At 36.4% G+C, this 25,005-nt stretch overlaps 1 protein-coding gene across 1 annotated transcript in view; it reads left to right on the top strand.

The window, feature by feature from the left end:
- Positions 1-8,582: 8,582 nt before the first annotated feature.
- The window catches only part of LOC149152070 (uncharacterized), a 136,906-nt gene continuing 120,483 nt past the window's right edge, over positions 8,583-25,005 (top strand). The window contains exons 1-2 of the mRNA XM_089443364.1: positions 8,583-8,780; positions 9,054-9,417. Coding sequence (XP_089299490.1) covers positions 8,583-8,780; positions 9,054-9,417 — 562 coding nt within the window. The remainder of the gene's footprint in view (positions 8,781-9,053; positions 9,418-25,005) is intronic.

Below are 25,005 nucleotides of genomic sequence, written 5' to 3'. Positions count from 1 at the left end.
AAATTTAATGGATAGATTAGAGAATATGGAAAGAAAACCTCAGTGGGAAAATTAATAAGGACCTCAAATCAGAAACCCTAACTTTAGGAAAAATCACATTATTGGAAAATCAAAAGAAGGTACATCCGATCAAAAAAATTAGGCCACCTTTCCAGGAAAATTATGCTGAATGTTCACACTAGCTTGAAGGAGACTAGGACACCCAGATAAATTTGATGGGAGTAAACAATGAAGATTCCATTTTCTTACCTAGGAAGAATAAGAATTGTACATGTTACAACAATTAAAATTAGAATCTGGAGAGTCCTTTGACTACAAAGAAGGCTATGAATCTGCTATCTATGAAGTTCACAAACAATACATCCTTAGAAGAAAAAAGAACACAGAATTTCCTACTAAGAAATCAGTCCAAACCCAAACTAAGAAAATAGCAGAAGCTCCTGTGACGAAAGTTCTACAAATTCTACCTAGAGGAACTCAGGAGGCTTCCAGCCCAAAAATTGTAGACATAACTTCAACTGAAACTCAATCTTCAATTGCTACTCAAACCATTCCAAAAAATAAAATTGAAAGAAAAATTGTTGATACACAAACTGAGTTACCAAGTGCTGGTAAAGAAGACAAAAACACACAAACCCAAATTTCTAAAGATCAAATCATTCAACTAGATAAAACTCAAAGTCCATTGAATATCAAAATTGAGATAGCCAAATTGAAAATACCTGTTCCTTTAACATAGCCGGTGAAAAATGAATCATACAAAGCACAAATTACTAAAACACTTGACATAAGTGAAGCCGAAGATGCTGTAAACCTTAATGATGATCAACCTGAGTTATTATTTGGTCCAGAAGTGAATGGAAAACATCAACAAGGGGGTATTCCTCCATTCTACATTAGCTTAAACGTTCATGATAAAATACTACATAATGCTATGTTAGATTCACGAGCATCTCATATCCTAATGCATAAAGCATTCATGGAAATATTAAACTTAGACATCACTGGACCCTACAAGGACCTGTTTTCCTTTGATTCTAGTCAAGTCAAATGCCTAGGCTTGATAAAAGATCTATGTGTAACTCTAGTCCAATGCCCAACAAAAAATATTGTTATGGAAATAGTAGTTGTTGATATTCCACCTAAATATGGTACGTTGTGATCTCGCTCATGGGGAGAAAAAATACAAGGATCTCTGCAATTAGACATGTCATATGATACCATTTATGTATTTGGATAGCAAAGAAATATTTACAGAGAAACCTTGATGAAATACATGGTAAGTAGTTCAGAAAGACCACAGAATTATCCTATTTATTCCATGGATTCTGATCTAGACTCATTTATCTTGTATAATTCAGACAATGGCAATGATGAAATGACAACTTTAGAAGAAAAACATAGATAACCTGACAGTGATAATATATTTCATGAATCTAGGTGGCACCTAGATTTTGATGGCTCAGTGAATAGATTAGGAGAAGGTATGGGAGTTTGGATTCATAACATGGAAAATAATCATTCTGAAGGTCATGCCTTTAGATTAAACTTTAAATGCACAAATAAAATGGAAGAGTATGAAGCTTTAATCTTAGGATTTCAAATTGTAAAAAACCTTGGAGCCAAGAGAGTTTATGTCATGGGATACTTAGAATTGATGATAAAAAAAATTAAAGGAGAGTATTCTATGAATAATCATAGACTTAGCCAATACAGAGAAATTGTTCTAGATCTGATTAAAGAACTTCTTGAAATTGATTTTGCTGTTATTCCTACGAAACAAAACATGCAAGCTCAAAGTTTAGCTACTTTTGCTAGAACTTGTAGGTTACCTTTTCAGCCCAATCACCAGTACAATACAGAGGTAAGGCATAGGCCTGTTATACCTGATAATCTGAAATATTGGCATATTTTTTCACAAGATTCTCAAATCTAAAATTTTATGAATTCTGAGGGAGAATTCCAAAACTGTAACATAGATACTGATTGTACAATAGATGACATCATAAAAAGTGAGATAGATATAAATGTTGTAGATGTAAATAAACCAACAAAATTCACTAAAGTAGAAATAGATAACTTAGAAAAAGTAGAAATAGAAGAAATATTCAAAGATGATTTTGAGATTTTAAACCTTAAAAATAACTTTTTTCCTAAGGGATTAGCCCCATTAGAATATGTGTTTGATTCAAATGATGTAGATAGAACACCAAAAATGGATCCTTTAAGATTAGACATAGAAGAATGTAATATAGGAATAAAAGAAAAACCTAAGCTCATTAAATTATCCAAAGTATTACCTCCAGCTGAAACGCTGAAATACATAAGTCTGTTTAAAGAATTTCAAGATGTCTTTGCCTGGAGTTATGAAGACCTCAAATCTTATGACACCAGCATTATTCAACATAAAATACCCACAAAAGAAGATCAAAAACCCTTTAAACAAAAGCATAGGAGGATTAATCTAGTTCTTATGCCATTGATTGAAAAAGAAGTAAAAAGGATTTATGAGGCACAAATCATAGCACCAATTAGATATTCATATTGGGTTTCTAACTTAGTTCCCACTAGGAAAGAGACATGGGAAATCAAACTTTGTGTTGATTTCCGAAACTTAAACAAAGTGTCACTAAAAGATAACTATCCTCTCCCCAAAATGGACCATATTTTACAGAGGGTGGTAGGATCATCTAGAATCTCATTACTTGATGGGTTTTCTAGATATAACCAAATCTTAGTTAAACTAGAGGATCAAGCAAAGACTGCATTTACCACTCCCTGGGGCACTTTAATGTATTTGGAAATGCCTTTTGGACTAATGAATGGAGGAGCTACCTTTCAAAGAGCTATGGATATAGCTTTTGTGAAGGAGATTCATGAATTTTTAGTCATTTATCTAGATGATATAACAGTATTATCCAAAATAGACAATGAACATCTATATCATTTGAGAAGATTTTTTATTAAATATAGAAAAATTGGCATTTCTTTGAATCCCAAAAGGACACTCTTTGGTTTAGAAGAAGGTAAACTCTAAGGGCACATAATTTCAAAAAAGGGCAATAGAATTGATCCAGCTAGAATAGAAGCAATCCTAAACATCAGTCATCCTAGGAACATTAAAGAATTGCAATCATTCTTAGGTAAAATAAATTTTCTTAGAAGATTCATTTCTAACTTAACAGAACTAATTAGATATTTGAATAACATGTTGAAAAGGATTCAACACTTAAGTGGATAGTAGAGACTAAGCAGTCTTTTCAAGAAATCAAAGAAGCCCTTAATAAAACACCTGTCCTCATAAGTCCTAATTTCAACAAAGACTTCATATTTTTTTCAATTGCTTCAGAACACAGTATTGCAACAATCTTGTTGCAAAAGAATGATGAGGGTTATGAACAATCCATCGCCTTCTTCAGTAAATCTTTGAGAGATGCTACACTAAAGTATAATATAATGGAAAAACAAGCTCTTTCTTTAGTGAAAGCCATAATGGATTTTAGAGTATATATTCTGTACTCTCACATAATAGCATATGTTCCAAACTCAGTTGTAAAGGACATTCTAACTCAGGATGGGCCTGATGGAAAAAGAGGCAAATGGGTTACCACCATACTAGAATATGACATTGAGAACAAGCCTACAAAATTGATTAAAGGCCAAGGTTTAGCCAAACTCATGGCTGAATCGAACTGTCAAACCTTAGACATAAATTTCATTGCTGCTATAGATGATCAAGAAGAGATGGTGACTCCACAAATCAGTGAAGCTTTCATAGATTCACTCTGGTATGCAGACATTATTTTAATTTTACTCAACTTACAAGCTTCTCTTGGTTTATCTAGAACTAAAAGTAGATTCCTAAAGATGAAAGCAATGAAATATTGTATCTTAGACAATGTTTTATTTTGGAAAGATAATGGTGGCATTTTGGTAAATTGTTTATTAAAAGATGAAGCTGACAAAGTCATGCAGGAATTTCATGTAGGGGATTGTGGGGGACACCTATACTGGAAAACAACTGTTGATAAGATTTTGAGGGAAGGTTTTTACTAGCCCACCATTTTTGTAGATGTCAGAAAATATGTGGCCTCCTGTCACAGACGCCAAATATTTGAAGGAAAGAAGAAACTCTTACCATTACCCCTCAAACTTATCTCAGCAGAAATGCCTTTTCAACAATGGGTTTTAGACTTCTTTAGGGAAATCTACCCACCCTCCTTAGCCCAACATAAATGGATTTTGACAACCATTGATTACTTTACTAAATGGATATAAGCCATCCCTTCTAGACAAGCCACAGATTTTGTCGTCATTTCATTCCTTGAGAACAACATCCTTTCTAGATTTGGATGCCCACAAAAGCTCATCACTGATAATGGTGCTGCCTTCAAATCTAAGAAAATTGTAGATTTTTGTAACTGATACCACATTACCCTTGGCAATTCCACGACATATTACCCTCAAGGTAATGGACTTGCAGAACCCTTAAAACAAAAGCCTTGTTAATAGCATCAAGAAACTGTTAGAAGACAATAAGAAGACCTGGAACAAAAAGTTGGTTAATGCCTTATGGGCAGACAAACTAACAACAAAAAAGTCCATTGGTACATCTCCTTATCAACTAGTATATGGAATGGATGTAGTTTTTCCATCCTCATTGGGAGTATCGGTGATGAAAATGATTCAAGAATTGCAAGTAGAACCAAATGACATCCAAAGGAGGATAAATCAAACAATACATTTGCAGCAAACTAGGGAAAAAGTTTATGTCAAATCCCAAGTGATCCAAGATAAAATCAAAAAGCTTTTTGACAAGAAAAACAAAGGTGATGATTTTTACATAGGTGACAAAGTACTCAAATGGGATTCTAGAAGAGAAGAAAAAGGTAAACATGGTAAAATTGATTTCCTATGGAAAGGCCCTTACATCAATTATCGTTACATAGGTAACAATGCATTTTTCTTGAAGCAGTTAGATGGAACAGATCTACCAGGTGGACCAGTCAATGGTAGAATACTGAAGAATTACTTTTCCCTAGATTAACATTAGTTCATTCGTTTACTTTTCTCATTATACATAACATTGCAAAGTTTAGATTCGATTGGATGATTACCTTTCGAGGTTGAAGCCCGAAGAGAAGGCCCTAAGCTTTGAAACATGTAACATCATAATTATGAATAAAGCAGACCATAGAAAAGTAGTTACAAGGAAAGCAAAGTAAAAGTTTCAAAGGCTACTGATCTTAAAGTTCTTGACATTTCACTAGGAAATTCCATCTCCATTTGGAGCCACTGTTAGGTTCCTATAACAGTAGGATTCATAATTTTGAATTGACTATGATTAGCCTTATAATATTGTACACACTTTTTCTTTCTCCAAAATGTTTTCCCATATTAAAAATAAGAAATGTAAAGATGGTGAAGTCCTAAAAGAAAAATCAAAGGAATAATAAAATAAAAAGATCAAAAAAGAGTATAAAGTATAAACCCCACCAATAGGAGATAAAAAAAGAGATTCTGAAAGTGATGCAAATGCAAATGCCACTACGTTTTACTTTACTTTGCAAAATAAGATTGTGTGAAGCTTGTAATTAATTCCACAATCCGTGATGGACAAATAGTTTAATCTTGATTCATTCATGCTTTAAATTTCATTCTGATAGATAGTGAATAAAGATCTAGCCAAACTATTTAATCTTGGCAGATCAGTAGTTAGGTAGAGAATAATAATGAGCTCAATAGTTTAATCTGAGCCATTGGAAAGTCATAAGGTTAGAATTAGATAGTTTGCTTACAAAAGAAAAAGAAATAAAGGGTCAGGAAGCTCAAGTGCACTCAGTAAATGAAGAAAAAATGTTAGGGTAAATGATGGGTAGGCAGAAGCAGTTTTCACAAGGCATGGAAAGCATCAATAAGTTTATTTCATATTCATAACTTCTTTCCAAACTCATTTACCCCTTGTAGAAAATATCCCTTCCCCTTCATTTTACCTTTTCCATGATTTCATCTCATTTTCACTTGTAAAACAATCCCTTTTCCCTCTATTTTACACCCTCCCCTAGACATTTCCTTTTAAAAATCATTCTCTACTTATCGATTTCCCTTTTTTTTCATTTTAACCCACTAAAACCCCCCTTATCCTAAGTTTAAATAAGTAAAATGTATCGGGCCCCATTGAAAAACCCTCCCCGATACCCTTTTAACTCATATCCCTAGTATACTTTCTGCCGCATACCATTTCATTAACCCCCATTTTCATTTGATAAACTATATTTTATTTTATTAAAATATCTTCTTGGGTCCCACATTTTCTTAACCCTCATCACATATATTAATTCCCGTATTTACTTTTTAATTAATTGCGTTAAATTTTAATTAACCCAAGCACACACCTCGACTCATCCCTCACAGCTCCGTCACCCGATAACCCTTCGATCACCCACCACCAGATCCAACGGCCTGCATTCAATATCACACGCTCCGACGTCCGACTTTTAACATCACAAAAGTATGAGAAATAAGTTGTTTTCCCCGCCCGGGTTTTTTCTACGTGGCAGCCCCACGTTATATCGCATCGTCCAAAATAATACCACCATACCACTTTTTAGCGTGCGATAAACCACCCTACCACCTCCTCGCGTCAAATGATACTGCCCTGTGATTTAAATTTAACCTCGAGCCCAAAGATTAACCACTGTTGGTTAAAAACGAAAAAAACCACTCTTTCCAAACTTTTCACTATTATTTTGTTAAGGATTGCAGAAAAGAACCTGTGTCAACCTTATTCTAAAGTGCCAGAATCTCTACTAAACTATTTTAAGCCATTTACAACAAAATTTCAAACTTTTACTACCAGAAGACGCTTCCGACTCTGATTTGAAGCAATATAAAGACCATTGAAGCCTCAGAAAACCTCTACTGCCCCTAGAGAACCCTTCTGCATACGAAAGCTTCATTTTCCAGACATTCCTAAAGTGGTGAAGGCCTGTACTTAAGCTTTGCACATCATTTCTAATTGGATTAATCAAATTGAACAAATTTAAAAGCCTTGCCGACCTGAAGAAAGCCATTGTTGCATCCAAAACCCTTTTTACAACTTGTATTAATCCTTTCACACTATTCCAGAGTTCCCAAGCCTAATTCTTAAGTGAGATAGTGATAAATTGAATAAAATAAACAAATCTATGGCTTCTTAAAGCATTCTAGATGCAAAACCCCTGCAAACTCCTCACCTATTTATTGACCACCTCCCACTGGCCGATAGAGATTTCCAGATCAAGGACACAACCTCCCCTAACAATCTGTTAAATCTCCACTACTTGAGAAAAGATAAATTCCTCAGCTAGAATGATGATATTCAGCTGTGGGAGTCAATTTTACCCAAATACTTGTTCCCATAGGTATACCAGTTCCCTAAAATCATCCACCTATGCCAACTATGCTATTTCCCAAGTCAAAGAGCCATAGTCTCTCCTAACCAAAGAATTTTGTTCACAATCACTACAAGATTAATAAATGAAATGTTGCACAACCAGCCGAAGCCTAATGAAGCCCCATTTTCTATTGAAAACCTAATTGATCTATACCTAAAGCTGGACCTTCCCAAGAGATCCCAAAATTTTCAGACTTTCCTCCTAGAAAAAGCTCAAGTTCCTACAGAAAGCCCTCCATATTTTGCCACCATTTTCTCTAAGAGAACTAGAAAAATTATAAACATGCTGTCTTTTATTCTCGGATATACTACTGATGAACATGTAGATGAATCTATACTTGGTTTCCTTTATATTTTTTTCCTAGGAAGCCCTCTAGCTATAGTTTTCAAATTTTCCCAATTCTTAGCAGACAGAATCCATGAGAAATTGATCAGATTTCTAGATGAAAAAGTATTCAAATACTCTTCAGTATTGTTCCGTATGTTTCTATATTTCCAATAAGAAAGGCTTATAGCTAACATCCAAAAACTGGACACTAAGGGCAATCCCAGATCTGTTATCTTTTGGACACCCTTAATCCAAAAATATTCCACTGATTTCAACTACAAGGATTTCATTGATTCATTTGTTCACCCATTTGTTAACATGCTAAGCAGTAGCAATCAACCCCGGGTCAGTGATGAAATAAAGAAATTTTTACAGTTGTCAAAACACAGTAGAATAGGAGACTGGTATTTACACCAAAACTACACTAAAATTAGGGTGTATGGATGTCAACGCAGTCCATATAAGATGCCCAAATATCTCCCCATGAGGATATTTGCACTAGAATATATTAGGAAGATCATAAATTCAGATGATGTTAATTTTCTATTAGCCAAGAAGAAACCACAATTTAAAATCAAGAACCAGCTTGGTCCTTTTATCTGTAATAATAGGGATGTTGGAGAGGAAGTAAAATGATGTTTACAAGAAATGAAGTTCATTGATAGTTTCAAATGGCAGTATGATCATTTGGGTGTCATAAACAAAATGAGACTCAAGTTTAAATTGAGCCCTTTTTTGCATGAGTCCAAGCCAGAGATTGAAATATATGCCAACCAATCACAGTGGTTGGAGAACACCTTACTAGATATATAGGAGTAGATGGATACTAGTTCCATTCTACATACTCCATCCCTACATGACAGAGATGTAGAAAGGACTAGAGAAGAAGGTTCTTACTCAAACAAAGATACAACAGATAACAAATTTGAAATTATGTATAGAAAAAGAACAAAGCTGAATCCAGTAAATGAGCAAGAAGAAGTAATTGATACAATTGAGATCATTGATACAGACACTGTAATTAAAGAAAATGCACTTCCATGATTTTCAAAGGAAACTCATCATCCTTCAACTTCTAGTGCTCAGATCATCCAGAAGCAGCATCGTGTTGAAGTCTCTTCTTCAAGTGAACTGATGGACAGAGAAATAGTCATCAAAGAGAGATACAAAGATATTAAGGCCAAAAATGAAGAAATAAAAGTTGAAATATATTCACAGTACTTGAAGCAGACTCCTGGCATCCAGAATAGATTACTTTCTGCATTTGGTTATAAGAATGGAAAAATGCAGATGACCTTTTTGCAGCCCACAATAGAACATCCTAAGTCATCAACAGATTACAAAAAGACATATTATGAGATTCCTTCCAAAGATGTTCATCCTATAGGCCAAATAGAATTTCATAAGCAAGCTGGTGAAATGTTATATTCTATCGTGACCAACAAAGCTATGAATTCCCAAAAGCTTCAAAAGTCTTTAGAGAATATCAAAGCACAATTAAAACTAGAGAAGGCATCCTTGCAAGAAAAGGATAACAGAATTAAAACCCTTGAAGATTTTGTTATTGAGGTGGGATTTCTTAACATTTCTATAGTGGAACTCATCTACAACCTGAGGGTTTATTGTGCCATTTTCAAGTCAACGGACTGGACAAGTAATAAAGGCATTGCATTAGAGGATTCATGTGTTGGCAAGCTTCAGTGAAGTATCTTTCAATTGTTCAAATTGTTATTTTCTTAAGTATTCCATAAACTTGTATGTTTTCTAGATTTAAATGATATAACAGGAATATTATTGTAGAATATATTTAATTACACTCTGTTCTGAGCTGTTATTCATTTTGATGTTTTCTTCTGTTATCCAGAGTAGGGAATTCTTCATTGCTCCCTAATTTCGATTGACCTCTTTCATTTCCCTCATTATCCGGTTTTAAGGAATCCTTAACTTCTCCTTGATCATGATTGAAAACCACTTCACCTTCAACCTAAAAGATCTGAATTTGCTTAGCTACGTTGCCCTATGGACACTTCCTTTAGAACTTGATTTAGTCATGTTTTCTTGACACATTGACTCCATAGCCCAACAGAAAATAGACAGTGTTCTATCCATCTAAGTCAGTAATTCCACAAAAAAATCAAATCAAAACCAAATCAAGCTTACATAACTGGCCTAAAATCAATTAACTCAAAAAAGTTAAACCATTAGGATAGAGCCCTCTCTGAGTGTTATGAAGGCTAGATCCTGATCTCAAAAGTAGGTTTGTGGTTACCTCTATTATTTCTTTAAACACAACATAACAACCCTAGGGAAAATTTGGAGTGATAACATGAAGATGATGCTATTCCATTCTTGAATGATTTCAATCGACTAATATTGGTAGTCAATTGAAGTAATTTTATTTTCTTAATCAATCTATAGTCATTAGGAACAATAATTCTGATGTTAATGAATCTATTCATGTATGCAATGATAAATGCCCAGGTGCATTAGATGATATTTCAGTTTCTCATGAAGATTTAAATTTGAAAGATTTAGATCTAGAATTTGATTTTATCAAAGACGATTCTCTTTTTGAAACTTCATCTTCATCTCACTATCCCCTGTGTTCTATTGTTTGGGATGCATCTACTTGTGATGAAGATGCTCCATGCTCTTCAAGTTCTTCATCAAATGAGTTAACTTCTCAATTGACACAAGGTAGTGAGGTTATGTATGATGAAGAAGGAAAAATTAAGTATTCTTTCCATCTCCCATTATATCTTTTTTTGCATGAAGACAACTCTTCAAATAAACTTTCTCATGAACTTTTTATGATTCATACATCTCTATATTTGTGATTAGAACAATCTTTCGCTGTGAGCAATGTCGCTATTGAAATTGTAAAATATGATCAAATTAGTAACATGGATTGATTTTAGTAGTGGTCACATTGAAATCAATGGAATCAACTATGCTCACATCATGCATGATCTAAGTCAATCTTCAAAATTCAATTTTACAATCCCTGAAAGTTTCGAGACTTGTCAGGAATCCGAGGCTCTCCAAATTTTGTTGATGGTTATGTCAAGATCGTGCAAGTCTAGTAAGGTCCCTGAACTAATTCAGATATGGTTTTTCTCTCAAAATTCTTTTCTTGACGTCCTTTCACTGGATGTAAATTCGTTCTTGAAAGATGTATGGTAATTCAGATATAGTCTTTTGAACTTTCAATATTCGATTTCTAATCATATTCAAGATTCTATTTCAATTGATTCTTCTCCATGCAAGGATATTGTACTTAACTTGGGTTTGGAGTGTGTATCTTCATAGAAGCATGGAACTGTGAAGTTTATCATTTCAAAGACTACCTTTGATCGAAGAAATCATTTCTATTATATGCATTTCAGAATAATCAACTCCTAGTTTCTCTTTTGAATGTTATACGGTTAATATGTTTCTTCATCGCACCTAAAATCATCTTGAGTGCTTTTCAATGCATGACTTATTGTGTGAATCAAATTATTCTTTATTCATTGTATCCTTACTAGTTTCATGTGTTTCCTATACTGGAACTAGTTACAACGAAATTTTTCATTATATTTATCTTGCGAGGGTGATGATTTATTTTTTCAAGGTATTTGAAAAACTTCTCAAACTAACCTATCATTGTTGTCTTCTAATAAAAAATCTCACGCCACAAATAGTACATCTGATAATAATATTAACTATCATTTCTTTTATCATTCTCCCACCAATATATCCACTGAAACTTCTTCCACATTGATTAATCTATATGTTTTATCTCACTATTCACATACTTATCAAGTAGTTGAGGCACTCCAGCCTTCGTTGATGGTTATGACATGTACTTAATATCTTGAGAGCCTTCTAAACATGATTAGATCCATTCTCCCTCACAAAATCTTCATCTTGATCCCACACTTTAATTCAAAATTCATATTTTCAAATATTTCAAGGTTATCAACATGATTGTTTCAAATTCATCATTTAGTCATTGAGTGGTTGGAGCAATCTTACCTATCAAGCTCTATCATGAATAACAAGTTTCAATTTTTTCTCATGTTTGCTATGGAGGATAGTACCGATGAAGATACATTCGTAAGAAGATTCCAAGGTTTGTTTAATTATGGTTTTCACCGAAAATGTAAGAATGTAAGCTGGTTAGAAGTAGTGGCTATGACATAGCTTTTAGCTAAAAAGAAAGACATTCAATTTTTTGTGCAAGTTACTCAAGCACTTATATTTTCTATTGAACATTGTTTTTCCTCTATTTTAAATGCATGTATCTTTGTGCATGTAGGTCGGGGGAAGTTATCATGGTTAGATTGGAAATTTCATTACACTTGACCCTAATCTTCTAACTAGTTCATTTAGGAGTAGGTCTAGCTTCATATTAGTCTTCCCATGCACACTCATCGTACACTCGCTATCTATACTATTGATTTTGTTTTATTACTCTTGTCTCGAATCATTTTTTTATTTAGCCTCCATTTTCTTTGTCCTTTATATTTTGTTTTCGTGTTGTGTCTTGTCTCTTCTTTCATTTTTTTAAATAAGACTTCACATTAAGTACGTTCCCTTCGGCGTGAAAGACAATGTGGAAAAGAAGAAGAGGCTCTTGTGACACTACAACATTTGGCTGACCTTTAGTTCTCATTCTTTGTGTTGGTTCATCCCTTTTGGTCGATGATGTTTTGATGGAAGATACGATCCTTTCACAAGGAGGGATTTGTGTGAAACCATGGTACCCACATCCATTTTAGGAGCCTTGTTTCTATTCTTGATTTTTTATGGTTTAGTGTTTTCCCCGTTGATCCAATCAACTAGAGAAGGACAAGTGAAAAATCGAAATGAGCATACCAATATCAAAGGTTTTATATATTCTTCTCTGAAGGAACAATCTCTTATGCTCTCAATAAGTTTGGATCCCTCTTTCGCCACATTAAATGAATAAGTGTCAATGCATAATCCTATATAAATAAATAAATGAAGGGTGAAAGAAGAGAAAGGATTTATGCATAGGGAGGTGAAGCAAGACAATTTGCTGAGGTATTGTCCAATCTCACTGGGAGTGTAGAAATGTTTGTGTTCATCAAGTGACTTTGTCGGAGTACTGTCCAAGCCTTCTTGTAGTAAAGCAACACAAGAGATTAAAAATTATACTCTTAAAATCTAAATATCGTGAATAACATTACCCTTCTCTAGATTCGAAACATTAGTGTATGGCTTGATTTATGATTGTGTTCATCCAATAAAGAGATGAAGGGGATTATATGTATAACCGAGTTGTGGTGAAGCCATAGTAATATATATGATGAATAAATACTTCATGAAAAACTAGACCCTGAACAAAATATTAGACCAAGAAAGAGAAGTTGGAGTTCGACCAATGTGTCGCCAAGTTTTGTCACTACGAAAAACAACCTCCAAAATTTTGTCTACACTTGAATTTTGGAGCCTATCGTGGATCTTGTAGTCATTCATTCCATAGTCATTTTATGTTCGATAAATAAGTGTCAAAGGAACCTTCTCACTCCACAACAAGTTCAAGGGCACACTCTTTTCTGCAAGCTTGAACAGGCATGGCATAGGTCCATCATGGAAATTCCTATGTTATGTTCAACCTATGTTGACAGTCAGTGCACACTTTCATCGAAGATCTCTCACTTTTGGTTGTGATTGTTCTTTTATGTCAGTGAGTTTTCCCAACTCTCGTTCTTGCACATATTCATTTTCGTAAGAATCACTTTAATGTTTTCAATAATCACTTTTACCTATTTTCAACATAATAAGTTTTGTTTCCATGCTATCTTCATTCTGGCATGTGTCACTTTCAGTGTCATTCATATTTTGGAAGTGTTATTTGCACTTTCCTCTTACTATCATAAATTTCATCTTTTGGCATGGAAGGCGTTGCACATCACACAAATGTAGTTTTTTCCCCTTTTCAATGAGTAAACTTGCTGCTAATAAGTTATTTTTATCATGTAGACATGTATCACATGCATTCCCAAATTTTCAAGCACTATCTTACAAGCATCTTCATAAGTGTACCTTTAAGTGTCGCACTTGGAGAAAGATATCACAATTTCATGGCATTGGTGGTATTATGTTGTACATGTGTTCTTAGTGATCAATGTTGTGTCGTCAATTATTCTGAGTGTGTGATCTTACTTAAGTTTTATCATTTTTCACTTCAGTCTCATTGATCCCATGCTTGGCCAAATCTGGAAAAGTTCCCTCCCATGCAACTTTGCCTCAGTCACCCTTCCTGAACTGAGAACTATGCAGTCTCAATCCTAAAGAATCGAAATCTACACTTGGAATTATGAAATGAATAGTCCTTATCTTCTAGAATTGTGCACTATGCAATCTAAGTGCTTAGTCCTGACCCTTGATCTCAAGAATTGTGCAATATTTTCCGCTAGTGAGTCTCCTTTATGCATTACACAGTCTCAAACATGAATCCTCATCCTTGATCCCTTGAACTGCACAATTGTGTAATCCCTTGGCCTTTTTCCTCTTATAAATATGCATTGGGAAACCTCAAGGTTCAAGCTTCAAGCTTGACCCCTTGAGCCCCTCAACTGTGCAGTTAACTTGCCCTTGCTTCCCTGAACTCTAAATTGCAAAGTATCAAGGTTCATTCCTAGCCCTTTAACTCTTGAGACACACAACTACACAATCTTTTGGCCTTTCTCCTTCTGGAACTGCACATTGGGAAACCTCAAGCAGCAATCCCTCAACCTGACACTTTGATCCCCTCAACTTCACAGATGCACATCTCTAGCCAACTTGAACTCTGCATTGCACATTCTCAAAGCTCAGTCCTAGCGCTTGACCTCCTGAGTTGATTAATTGTGCAATTCCTTAGACTATATCAAATCCTATCACACGGTTAGAACTCGTCAGTTGCTATCATGAAGAATGTTACACTAAGGGTTTTATTAAACCAATATCATCTTATTATGAGTGGATTTCAGTTGCAAGTATTCTATCATGTTATGACAGGATGATGATGAAGGATATGAAGAAGGAGACCCCTCTAGAAGACACCTTTGTATATGAAAAAATAAGTAGATTCAATCAAGAAATACAAAGTGACACCAGATTATGACAATAGCTGGAAATCAAGATCAAAATGAGGACTCCCTACCTTCAAACCTTATGGAGGAGGAAGAAGAAGAACATGTTCCAATTTTTAGGGAACACAAAGAAAGAAAAAACAAAGAATGACTTGATAATGCCACATCGTCATGCAGTGGATGTCATGAATGTCATGTCATGTCCTATCATGAATCATCATTTTCCACATTATTTGTGGATTATTTAAGTTCAATATTAGAGAAATGTAATGAAAAGTTGAATTTCAAGAGACATGAATAGAATGTCAAAAGTCATGTAGGAGTGAAAAGGACATAGAGAAGTTAGAAATTCATGAGGGTAGTCAAAGAGTCACAATGGAGGTGATTGATCACACCATTTGTTATATATACACCCTCATCGATCATGTAAAGGTATTTTCCCTTTGGCTCCTCCTACTAGGCATTAGAGAGGAAAATAGTTCTTTTGGAGGAGAAAGTGGTTGCTCTAATTCTCCCCTATTGGGGCTAGTGGAGTTCACTCCCTTGATATATGTTGGAGCTTTTTCTTAATTCATAAGCTCGTTGAGCCAACACACTTTCATGTGTATGTTGTAAGACTATTCTTTAAATGTTTTCGATGTATGTTGTTTCATCTATACTAAGAAAAATGAACTATTTTGGTGGCTTGGTACTAATATTGTTGAAGGTGTTCTGTATCACTACAACAAGAAAGGTCATTGGTGAGGTTCATGCCTATGAAAAACCTTTAAGGTCTATCACCAATGTTGCATATGGTGGCAGTCCTTAAAAAGATGTTGTTGTAAGTGCATATAGTGATGTTCCTTTAAGGTTTATCACCAAATCCATTTTAAATGAAACATTTGGTGAGGGTTGTTAAAGGCCCTTCACTAATTCTCTCTCTGGTGAAACTTCTAGTGACGAAATTTTATTGGCCCTCGCCAATGCTCTTTTTGGTTAATTTTGGTGACAGTCAAGAAATGTTCATCATCATTGATCATTCAAATGAGTTTTTGATGACGATGTGTGAATCTTGTCATATTTTTTGTCAAAAGATAATGTTTTAAGACAATTATTATGGAGTATTTTTTATTATGTGTCCAAGTCTATAATTGTTAGAGTAAATAATTTTTTTAAGAAGTAATTAGTATGTATCATTTCCATCAAGTAATGAGAATATATTTTTCCTATGAGTCAACACATGGTTCATCTTTGTTAGGTTTATTATCTAGAAAATTCCCTTCAGATGAAGTTCCACTAGTCTATGTAAGAAACATATTATTTAATACGTAATCAAGTCTGGTCAATTCTATTAATGAGAGAGACCTAGCACTCCTGACACACCATTATATGCTTTGGCACACACTAACATTCCTTGGCACCTTGCATGTCTTGGAAAATTTTTATACCTAGAACATATTACCCTCACTAGGATTCCCAAGAACATGTTGGCATGCTCTAACACAACATAGCATTCCCTATTGGGTGGGGAGCATGATTATCTTCTTTATTCAGAGGTACCACTACATTGGACCCCAGTTTGTAATGTGGTAGAAACACCGCCCATAATATTTGCGTTACAAGGGGGGTCTGGGGGGGCGGCTATGATCTTTGGGAGCCCCCCCGTGGTGGGGGATTGGAGGCAGCACCCCCGAAGCTAAAAATAGATGTAAAATTGCCTTGTAAAATGTTGTAATTTCGTAGTCAATCTAGGTCATTCATTAGGTGGAGATATGATGGTAGAAGTTATGTTTAATTTATGGTTTTTTCCCTAGAAGGAAACTCCTCACTATATATGAGGGAATCGTATTGTATCTATGTAGATTTGTATTCTAAGTGAGAAAGAGAGATGAGATTATGTGAGAGCGAAGAGGGAATTACAACAGATATGTTGTAATTTGTATCTCTTTAGTTTGCCAGATAATATAAAAGGAAGGGCTAGCTATTTCTCCATGGACATAACCCAAATTGGATGAACCACATATATATATATATATATATATATATAATATATATATATATATATATATATATATAATATATATATATATATATATATATATAATATATATATATATATATATATATCTGTGTGTCTCCCTTGTTTTATGTGTTTTCTGTGTTTATATTTCTACAATATATTTTATGTGTTCCATTTCTCTGTAATATATAATTTTCTAACAACTGGTATTAGATCTGAAGTTCTATTTGGTTAATAAACTCGTAGGAGAGAAGGTTCCTGGTTCGAGTGGGAGAAATGGAAAAAGATGGTAAGTTTAGGGTCGAAACATTTGATGACCAAAACTACCAACTGTGGAAAATGCAGATGGAAGATTATTTGTACCAAAAAGATATGTACCAACCATTGAATGGAAAGACAAAGAAGCCGACAAGTGTGATAGACACAGAATGGGATATTCTCAATAGAAAGGTACTTGGAACAATACGGTTGTGCCTAGCAGCGTCGATAGCCTTTAATATTTCAAAGGAAATGACAACAAAGGGTTTAATGTTGGCATTGGCCAAACTATATGAAAAACCCTCGGCCTCAAATAAGGTATTTCTTATGAAGCATTTATTTAATATGAAGAGGTTAGAAGGTGGATCTTTTGTTGATCATTTAAATGAATTTAATATAATTACCAGTCATATAAGTTCTATAGGGGTAGCTTTTGATGATGAAGTTAGGGATTTTTTATTTTTGTGCTCATTTCCAAAAAGTTGGAATGGTTTATTTATGGTCATTAGTAACTCTGTCTTTGGATCTAGTACTTTAAAGTTTGATGATGTTGTCGGTGCAATCCTTAGCAAGGAAATGTGATGGAAAAGCTCCAGTGAGACATGAAGTAATGCTTTGGAGGAAAAACAATGGAAGGAGGAAAAAATAAGGAACAGGAAATAGAAAATAACAAGGAGAAGGAGAATGTTGGCACAAAATACAAAGAGGAAAATGACAAAAAATAGGGAACAAAAGATAGGAAACAAAAGGGACCATGTAAGCCCAAAGCTGAAGTCACTCCCAGAGTTATCTTAAATAACCCTAAGCTGCAAGCCCACAGGGAGCATATGCAGACTTATGCCATCATATGCAAATTCATGGGACTATGGCCCACTGAAAAGGCTCTACAAACCTGGATCAGATACCACTGGAAGCCTAAAGGAAGCATTGAACTTCATCTAGGATCCAAGGTTTTTTCACTGTGGTGTTTGCAAACATTGAGGACAAAGACAGAGTGTTTGAAGGCGGGCCCTACTTCTATGCAGCAACAGGGCTCTACATGCGGCCGTGGATGATGAACTTCGTGCCGGAGCGGGAAACCTTTACCTCAGTGCCGGTTTGGGTAAGACTCTATTCGCTACCTCTAGATTATTGGCAAATAGAATCACTAACAGCCATAGGAAATAAATTAGGGAGGTATGTTAAAACTTCTGAAGCCACAAAAAGGGGTAAATATACCTCCTTTGCTAGGATTTGTGTAGAAATGGACCTATCTGGAGCTCTTCCGAACGAGGTCATACTGGAGGTTTTTGATGAGGAATGGGTGCAGATGGTTGACTACGAGCATATTCCATTTAGATGTCGAAAATGTCATGAACACGGGCACCTTCTGAGAGACTGTCCTCTCAGTAAGGCAGAGAACAAAAGCAAACCTAACACAATGAAAGAATCAGATGGCTTTCACAAAGTAACTCACAAAGGTAAAAACGGAAAAAAGGGGCCAAAATAGCACCAAAGTGGAGACCAAAAAGTGAGGCAAAATCAGTTCCAGGCTCTTGAAGAGGAGGAAGATGCAGCAGTTGAAAATCAAGTTAGGAAGGATGAAGATGATAAATAGGAAAATGAAGAAGAACAAGTTCAGGAGCAGGTAAAGGAAAAATAGAAAGAGATAATGATGAGTGAACTAGAGATGGATATGGATCAGGAGATGACCCAGAGCGAGATGGAAATGGAAGATAATGAGTTACAAGAGATTCTCGACAAAGAAAACCTAGATCTAGAAGGGTTCTTGAGTAAGGGTACAACTAATGGAGTAGAATCTCTACCACAAGAAGAATGCAATCGAATAAAGCAGCTATTCTTATGGAAAATGCAGACAAAGGGCTTGGGAGAAGATCACAACAGCAAAAGACAGGGTAAGTAGGGAGTGAAAGTGGTAAAATCAACTCCAGTATTAGCTCCAAGAAACCCGGGGAAAAAAAGGGGCAGGAAAAAGCAGAACAAGCTATTAATGGAATGTGGGAAGCTCATGATAGACTCAGGTAAGATGAAAGACCTAACTAGCTACTCCTTTACCAATCTGTAATTATGAAGTTTACAACTTGGAACATCAGAGGTCTAGGAAGTAAAAGAAAATAGAGAATGTTGAACAATAGAATGAAACAGGTAGCTCCAGATATAATTTTTGTCCAAGAAACGAAAAGCTCTGTCCAAAAGATAAGACAAATCCATAGTAAGTGGCTCAGTAGATATGAGTTTATAGAAGTCAAAGCAGAAAATACAGCAGGGGGTATCCTCATCCTATGGAATCCCCAAAAAATAGGTATTATTGATGCGGAAGCAATGAGGAATTATTTATCAGTTGTCATTCAGCCTGTAGGAGACAGGGAGACTTATCTTGTAACGAATGTTTACGGCCCACAAAGGTTAGATGACAAAATCAAGTTTATTGAGTCCCTAGTGGACCTTCGAAATAGATTTACAGGGATACCGTGGGTTATAGGAGGCGATTTCAACATGATTAGATCTCTTTCGGAGAAAAAGGGGGCACAAGAGCACTAAACAAAGATTCCTCAGCTTTCCAAAGTTTTTCTGAAAACATGAAGCTAGTGGACATTGAGACAAATAATGGTCTTTTCACTTGGAACAATAAAAGAGGAGGGGATTCCCAGGTAGCTTCAAAGCTAGACAGATTCATGATCTCGAAAGAGCTCATGCTGCTAGACAAGGAAATTACAGTAGATATCCTTCCTTTTGGAGGCTCAGATCACTGGCTGATTCAAATGGAGATCAAGGGCATTGGTACCCCAAGAAACAAACCATTTAGGTTTGAAAATATTTGGCTTTCACACCCGGATTTCATCAGCAACATTGAAAAATGGTGGGCTAAAGACCTACAGATACAGGGATCATCCATGTACCTGTTACACAAGAGATTAAAACACATCAAGCAGAAGCTAAAGGAATGGAACCAGAAGGAATTTGGCAATATTTTCACAAGTAAAAAAATTGTAGAAATCAAAATCCAAGAGCTCAACCAAGCTCTGATCAAGAATGGCTTTGATAAAGACAAAAATGAACAAGTAGAGAAATATCACCAAGAATGGGAAATGTTGTGTAAGCAAGAAGAAATTTTTTGGAAACAAAAATCTAGGGTTCTCTAGCTTAAAGAAGGAGAACGAAATACTAGATTTTTCCACATATCTACCATTGCGAACAGAAATCACAACAGAATCTCTTCGATCAAGAACGAGAATGGCCAGATTCTTCAATCCCATGAGGAGATAGATGCAGTGTTAGTAAAGCATTTTCGGGGCATTGCCAAGGAAAATTTTTCAGGAAGAGAACCTTTCATTAAGAACTTAATAGAACATATTCCTAAACTGGTATCCAGAGAGGACAATTGTAATCTCAACAGACCTGTAACTGAAAAGGAGATCAGTGAGATCCTCAAGGAAATGCAAAATGGCAAGGCACCAGGTCCGGACGGATTTAATGTGGATTTCTTCAAAGCCTGCTGGCATATTGTTAAAAGAGATATTGTTGAGATTGTCGAAGACTCCAGGTAGAACAAGACCATTTTGAAAGCTCTCAATACCTCCTTCATTGCGCTTATTCCAAAACAGGATAATGCTCAAGCACCTGAGAGCTACAGGCCCATTGCCTTATGCAATGTGGTTTATAAGATAATTTCCAAGGTTGTGGCTAACAGACTTAAACCCCTGCTACCCACGCTCATCTCCGGGGAACAAACATGGTACGTAGAAGGAAGACAAATACTGGACAACATAATTCAAGCTCACGAGGTGTTTCACTCGTTAAATTGCAACAAAAAAGTGAGCATGATCATGCAACTGGACATATCGAAAGCATATGACAAAGTAAACTGGATTTACATCAAAAAAGTGCTCACAGCATTTGGTTTTCATCATAATTGGGTCAGATGGGTAATGGCCCTTGTGACTTCTTCCAGCTTTTCAATTTTAGTGAATGGCTCTCCTTCTAGACTTTTTCTCCCTTCCAGGGGTCTTATATAGGGAGATCCAATTTCACCTTTTCTCTTCATCCTCATGATGGAAGGGCTGGGGCAGTCCATCAAGCATGCAAGAATAATGGGAAAAATTCAGGGACTCCAACTTTCAGAGAATGGGCAAGTTCTGACTCATCAATAGTTTGTAGATGATACCATGCTACAGGGAATTCCCACAATTAAAGAAGCACTTGCTTACAAACAAATTTTAAATGACTTCACGAAGTCCACAGGTATGGAAGTAAACCTTTCCCAATCAAAAGTATTTTTCTTTAACACTCATATAGCCATACAGAGAAATGTCTCCAGAATTTTAGGCTTTCAAAGAGAATCCCTTCCCTCTAAGTATTTGGGAGTTCCTCTTACAGCTAAACCCCATCACAAGAGTATATGGGATCCTCTAGTAACTAAAATGCAAGACAGGGTCAAGAAATGGACAAACATGTCTCTAAATTTAGCTCGCAGATTGGTTCTTACTAAAGCAGTTCTCCAAGCGATCCCAATCTTTATGCTATCAACCCTCCCAGCTCCAATAGGAGTCTTACAACAATTTCATAATATTCAATGATATTTTCTCTGGGGCAAAGAGGAAACAAGGAAAAAATGGGCCTTAGTCTTGTGGGAAAAAATCTACAAACCCAAGAACCAAGGAGGCCTAGGTTTGGACGATCCTGAGATTCTCAACAATGCTCTTGGAGCCAAGCTTTGGTGGAGGTGGGTTAAGGATCCTAAAGCTCAATGGGTAAGCATCTGGAAGGAAAAATATGCCAATGATTGGTCAGCTTCTGAAATCATTCGTATGACAAGAACTAGGAAAGGCTCCCCCATATGGAACAAGGCTTGGGAGAATAGAGAAGTGGTTCAAAAAAATAGTTTCTGGGAAATCAGAGAGGGAGAGCTGGCACTTTTTTGGGAGTACAAATGGAAACAAGAACCGAATCTACTGAAGGAAGAATTTCTAAGCCTCAAGCATGAGACTGACAATCAAGGTTTAGTAAAAGTGAAAGACTTTTGGGAGAATCCACATAATGCTGGTAAATGGAGAATTTGGAAAAAAATTGAGGGTAGAGGGGATAGGACCCACAACAGTCAAGCAAAGTCCCTTAAAAGAATGTTGGCCCAGAGAATATTTTTAGTAGTGGAAGGGCAAGATCAACTGAGATGGGGTAACAAAAAAGAGGGCAACTTTAATATTAAGGAAGATAAAGGTTTTCTCCTTGATCAGGAACCCCAAGCTCCAATTAAAACTTGGCAGAAGCTTTGGAGACACAAAGGTTGGATGAAAATCAAACTCTTCATGTGGTTAGTTCACCACAGGAAGATTTTAACCTGGGACAACCTTTAAAAGAGGGGCATGTTGGGACCCTCCAGATGTCATCTTTGTGAGACCCATGAGGAGAACATTGAGCATCTTCCCAACAGTTGTATCTACACCGACAGGATTTGGGAGTTTTTTACCAATATTTTCAAGCAGTCTGACAAAGATAAAGAAAGTATTACTAACACTCTCATCAACTGGAGGAATAATTTTTCTACTAATTAAATTCTAAATTCAGCCTGGGATCTCTTGCTGAGTTTCATTATATGGAATGTGTGGTAGAAAAGGAACAAAAGAATACTCAAAGAGGTAAATACTGCCCCTCTTAGTCTGGTGAAGCTGATAGTAAAACAACTTAAAGAGACAGTGGGCACCACTGTTAGGAATCTCCCCAAAAATCCTCCCTTAGTTGAAGAGTTAAGAATCCTCCAACTGTTAGACTTGCAGGGGCTTATTCCTCAAGATCTAGGTAGAGAAGCAAGTATGGGCAATAAGAGGGAGGAATTTTGGCATCCTCCCCCTGAAGACTTTCTAAAGTTCAACATTGATGGAGCTTCCAAAGGAAACCCGGGGGTGGTTGGCTTGGGGGAGTTCTAAGGGATGATACAGGCAGCATAATCTCCCTCTTCCATGGACACTTAAGTAAAGCCACTAACAATATGGTTGAACTAATGGCCTTGGAACAATGCTTAGAATTTTTGATTCAGAACAACTGTCAAAATGTCATAATAGAAGCGGATTTAGAATTGGTCATAAATGCTGCCAAGAGAATCAGTAATGGAACAGGAGCGGAAAAGGTCACTAAACATTGGAGGTTAACTCAGGTTCTACATAGGATCCAAGAACATCTACGAGAACTTCGCACTCTCAAATTCATCCATGTGAAGAGAAAGGCCAACAAATTGGTGGACATTCTTGCAAATCAAGGTGTCAGCTGCAAGGACAACGCAATTTTAAGGAAGTGGAACACTATGGAGCAAAGAAATCTGAAAAAAAAACTCTGTCATAACCAGGCAGAGGAGGACAAAGTAGAGTTTAGAAGTAAAAGAACAACATCAAACTAGTAAATGACCACGGTCAGAGGGCTTCTTTAGGTTGGATTGATATGTTCATGATGAGACGTACGACAAGGTGTGCGGCAAAGTTGACCAAGTTCAGGATTATGCTAAGCGACCGTCGTCAAAGTTTCGTCAGAGGTATGTCTAGGTATGCAGCAAAGTCAACCACGATCGAGATTATTCTCCGCGACCAGCGCCAAAGGTTCATGAATATACGCATCAACCACTTTTTCCATTGGCGGGAGGTAATACCGCCTCCGGAGAGGGTTCATAGTATCACATCGCTTTTAAATCATAAGTGGTTTTATATTATTGGCAGCGATGCCACTGGGAGCAGGACACGTGGAGACGGGCCCGCTCGAATTACCACTTTCCCCGCTGCTTATAGGCTGACCACCTCAAACGCGTGATATTTAGCTCAGCCGTCTGATGGAGTGAGGAAAATCAACGATCGGGATCGATCGTGCAATTTAGTGGGGCTTTTCCATTGGCTGGAGGTAATATTGCCTTTGGAGAGGGTTCATAGTATCGCACCGCTTTTAATTCTTAAGTGGTTTTTTGTTTTGGGCAGCGATGCCATTGAGAGCATGGCAAGTGGAGACGGGCCCGCTCGAAATACTACTTTCCCCACTGCTTATAGGCCGAGCACCTCAAACGCGCGATATGCAGCTCAGCCGTCTGATGGAGTGAGGAATTCAACGACCGGGATCGATCGTGAAATTTAGGAAAATCCCCGCAAGCTATTTGTCGGCCTTCTTGGTGGGGTGTTTTGTCCCTTGACCATTGGATCCTTTTCTGTTTGACCAATGGTGGTGATGGGTCGAGCAGATTGGAGGCATTGCCAGTTAAGAGGTGTACTTCTTTCCTGGGTGATTTAGTTCTGAGCCATTAATTTGGGCCTATTGGTTCTTCACTGTAGTTTCTGGTACATTTTGGATTTTTCTAGTTCAGCTTGGATGTATTGAGAGGTAAGGTTTTTGTGCCGAGTCTTATGCCTCGGCCCATTCTCAATTCCTTTGAGGGGCTATTCTCCTTCGCCACCTTTCGGGGTGCCTTTTTGTAAATGTTGTATTTTATTAATGGTTAAGAAGGACCCACTCTTGCTTAAGCAAAAAGAGACATGAAGTAATGCTTTGACTACAAAGACTAGGGGAAGAAAAATGGAAAGAGGAAAGAGCCTAGGATATTGTAGTAAGTCAAGGAAAGGCAGATCCAAGTCCAGATTAGGGATAGTGTGTTGGAAATGCGAGAAGAAAGGACATTTGTAGAAAGACTGCAAGTCTCGGAAGGGAAAAGAAGGAGACTCGCAGCAAGAAACAATCATGAAGCGAATGTGATAGGTGATGTGTTGCAAGATGATTTGATTCTTTCATTAGAAAATATTATTGATGCCTGGGTGGTAGATTCAGGGGTCTCATTCCATGCCACACTGATAGGAAACATTTTCATGATTATGTTCAAGGAGATTTTGGACAACTTCGATTGGGTAATGATAAACCCTGTAAAATCATTGGA

Source organism: Pinus tabuliformis, chromosome 9 (assembly GCF_031772625.1).
Source record: "Pinus tabuliformis cultivar Carrire ecotype Pingquan chromosome 9, CPIR1, whole genome shotgun sequence".
Classification (NCBI taxonomy): Eukaryota; Viridiplantae; Streptophyta; class Pinopsida; order Pinales; family Pinaceae; genus Pinus; species Pinus tabuliformis.
The sequence above is the reverse complement of the archived record's forward strand: the minus strand, read 5'-3'. Positions and strand labels throughout refer to the sequence as shown.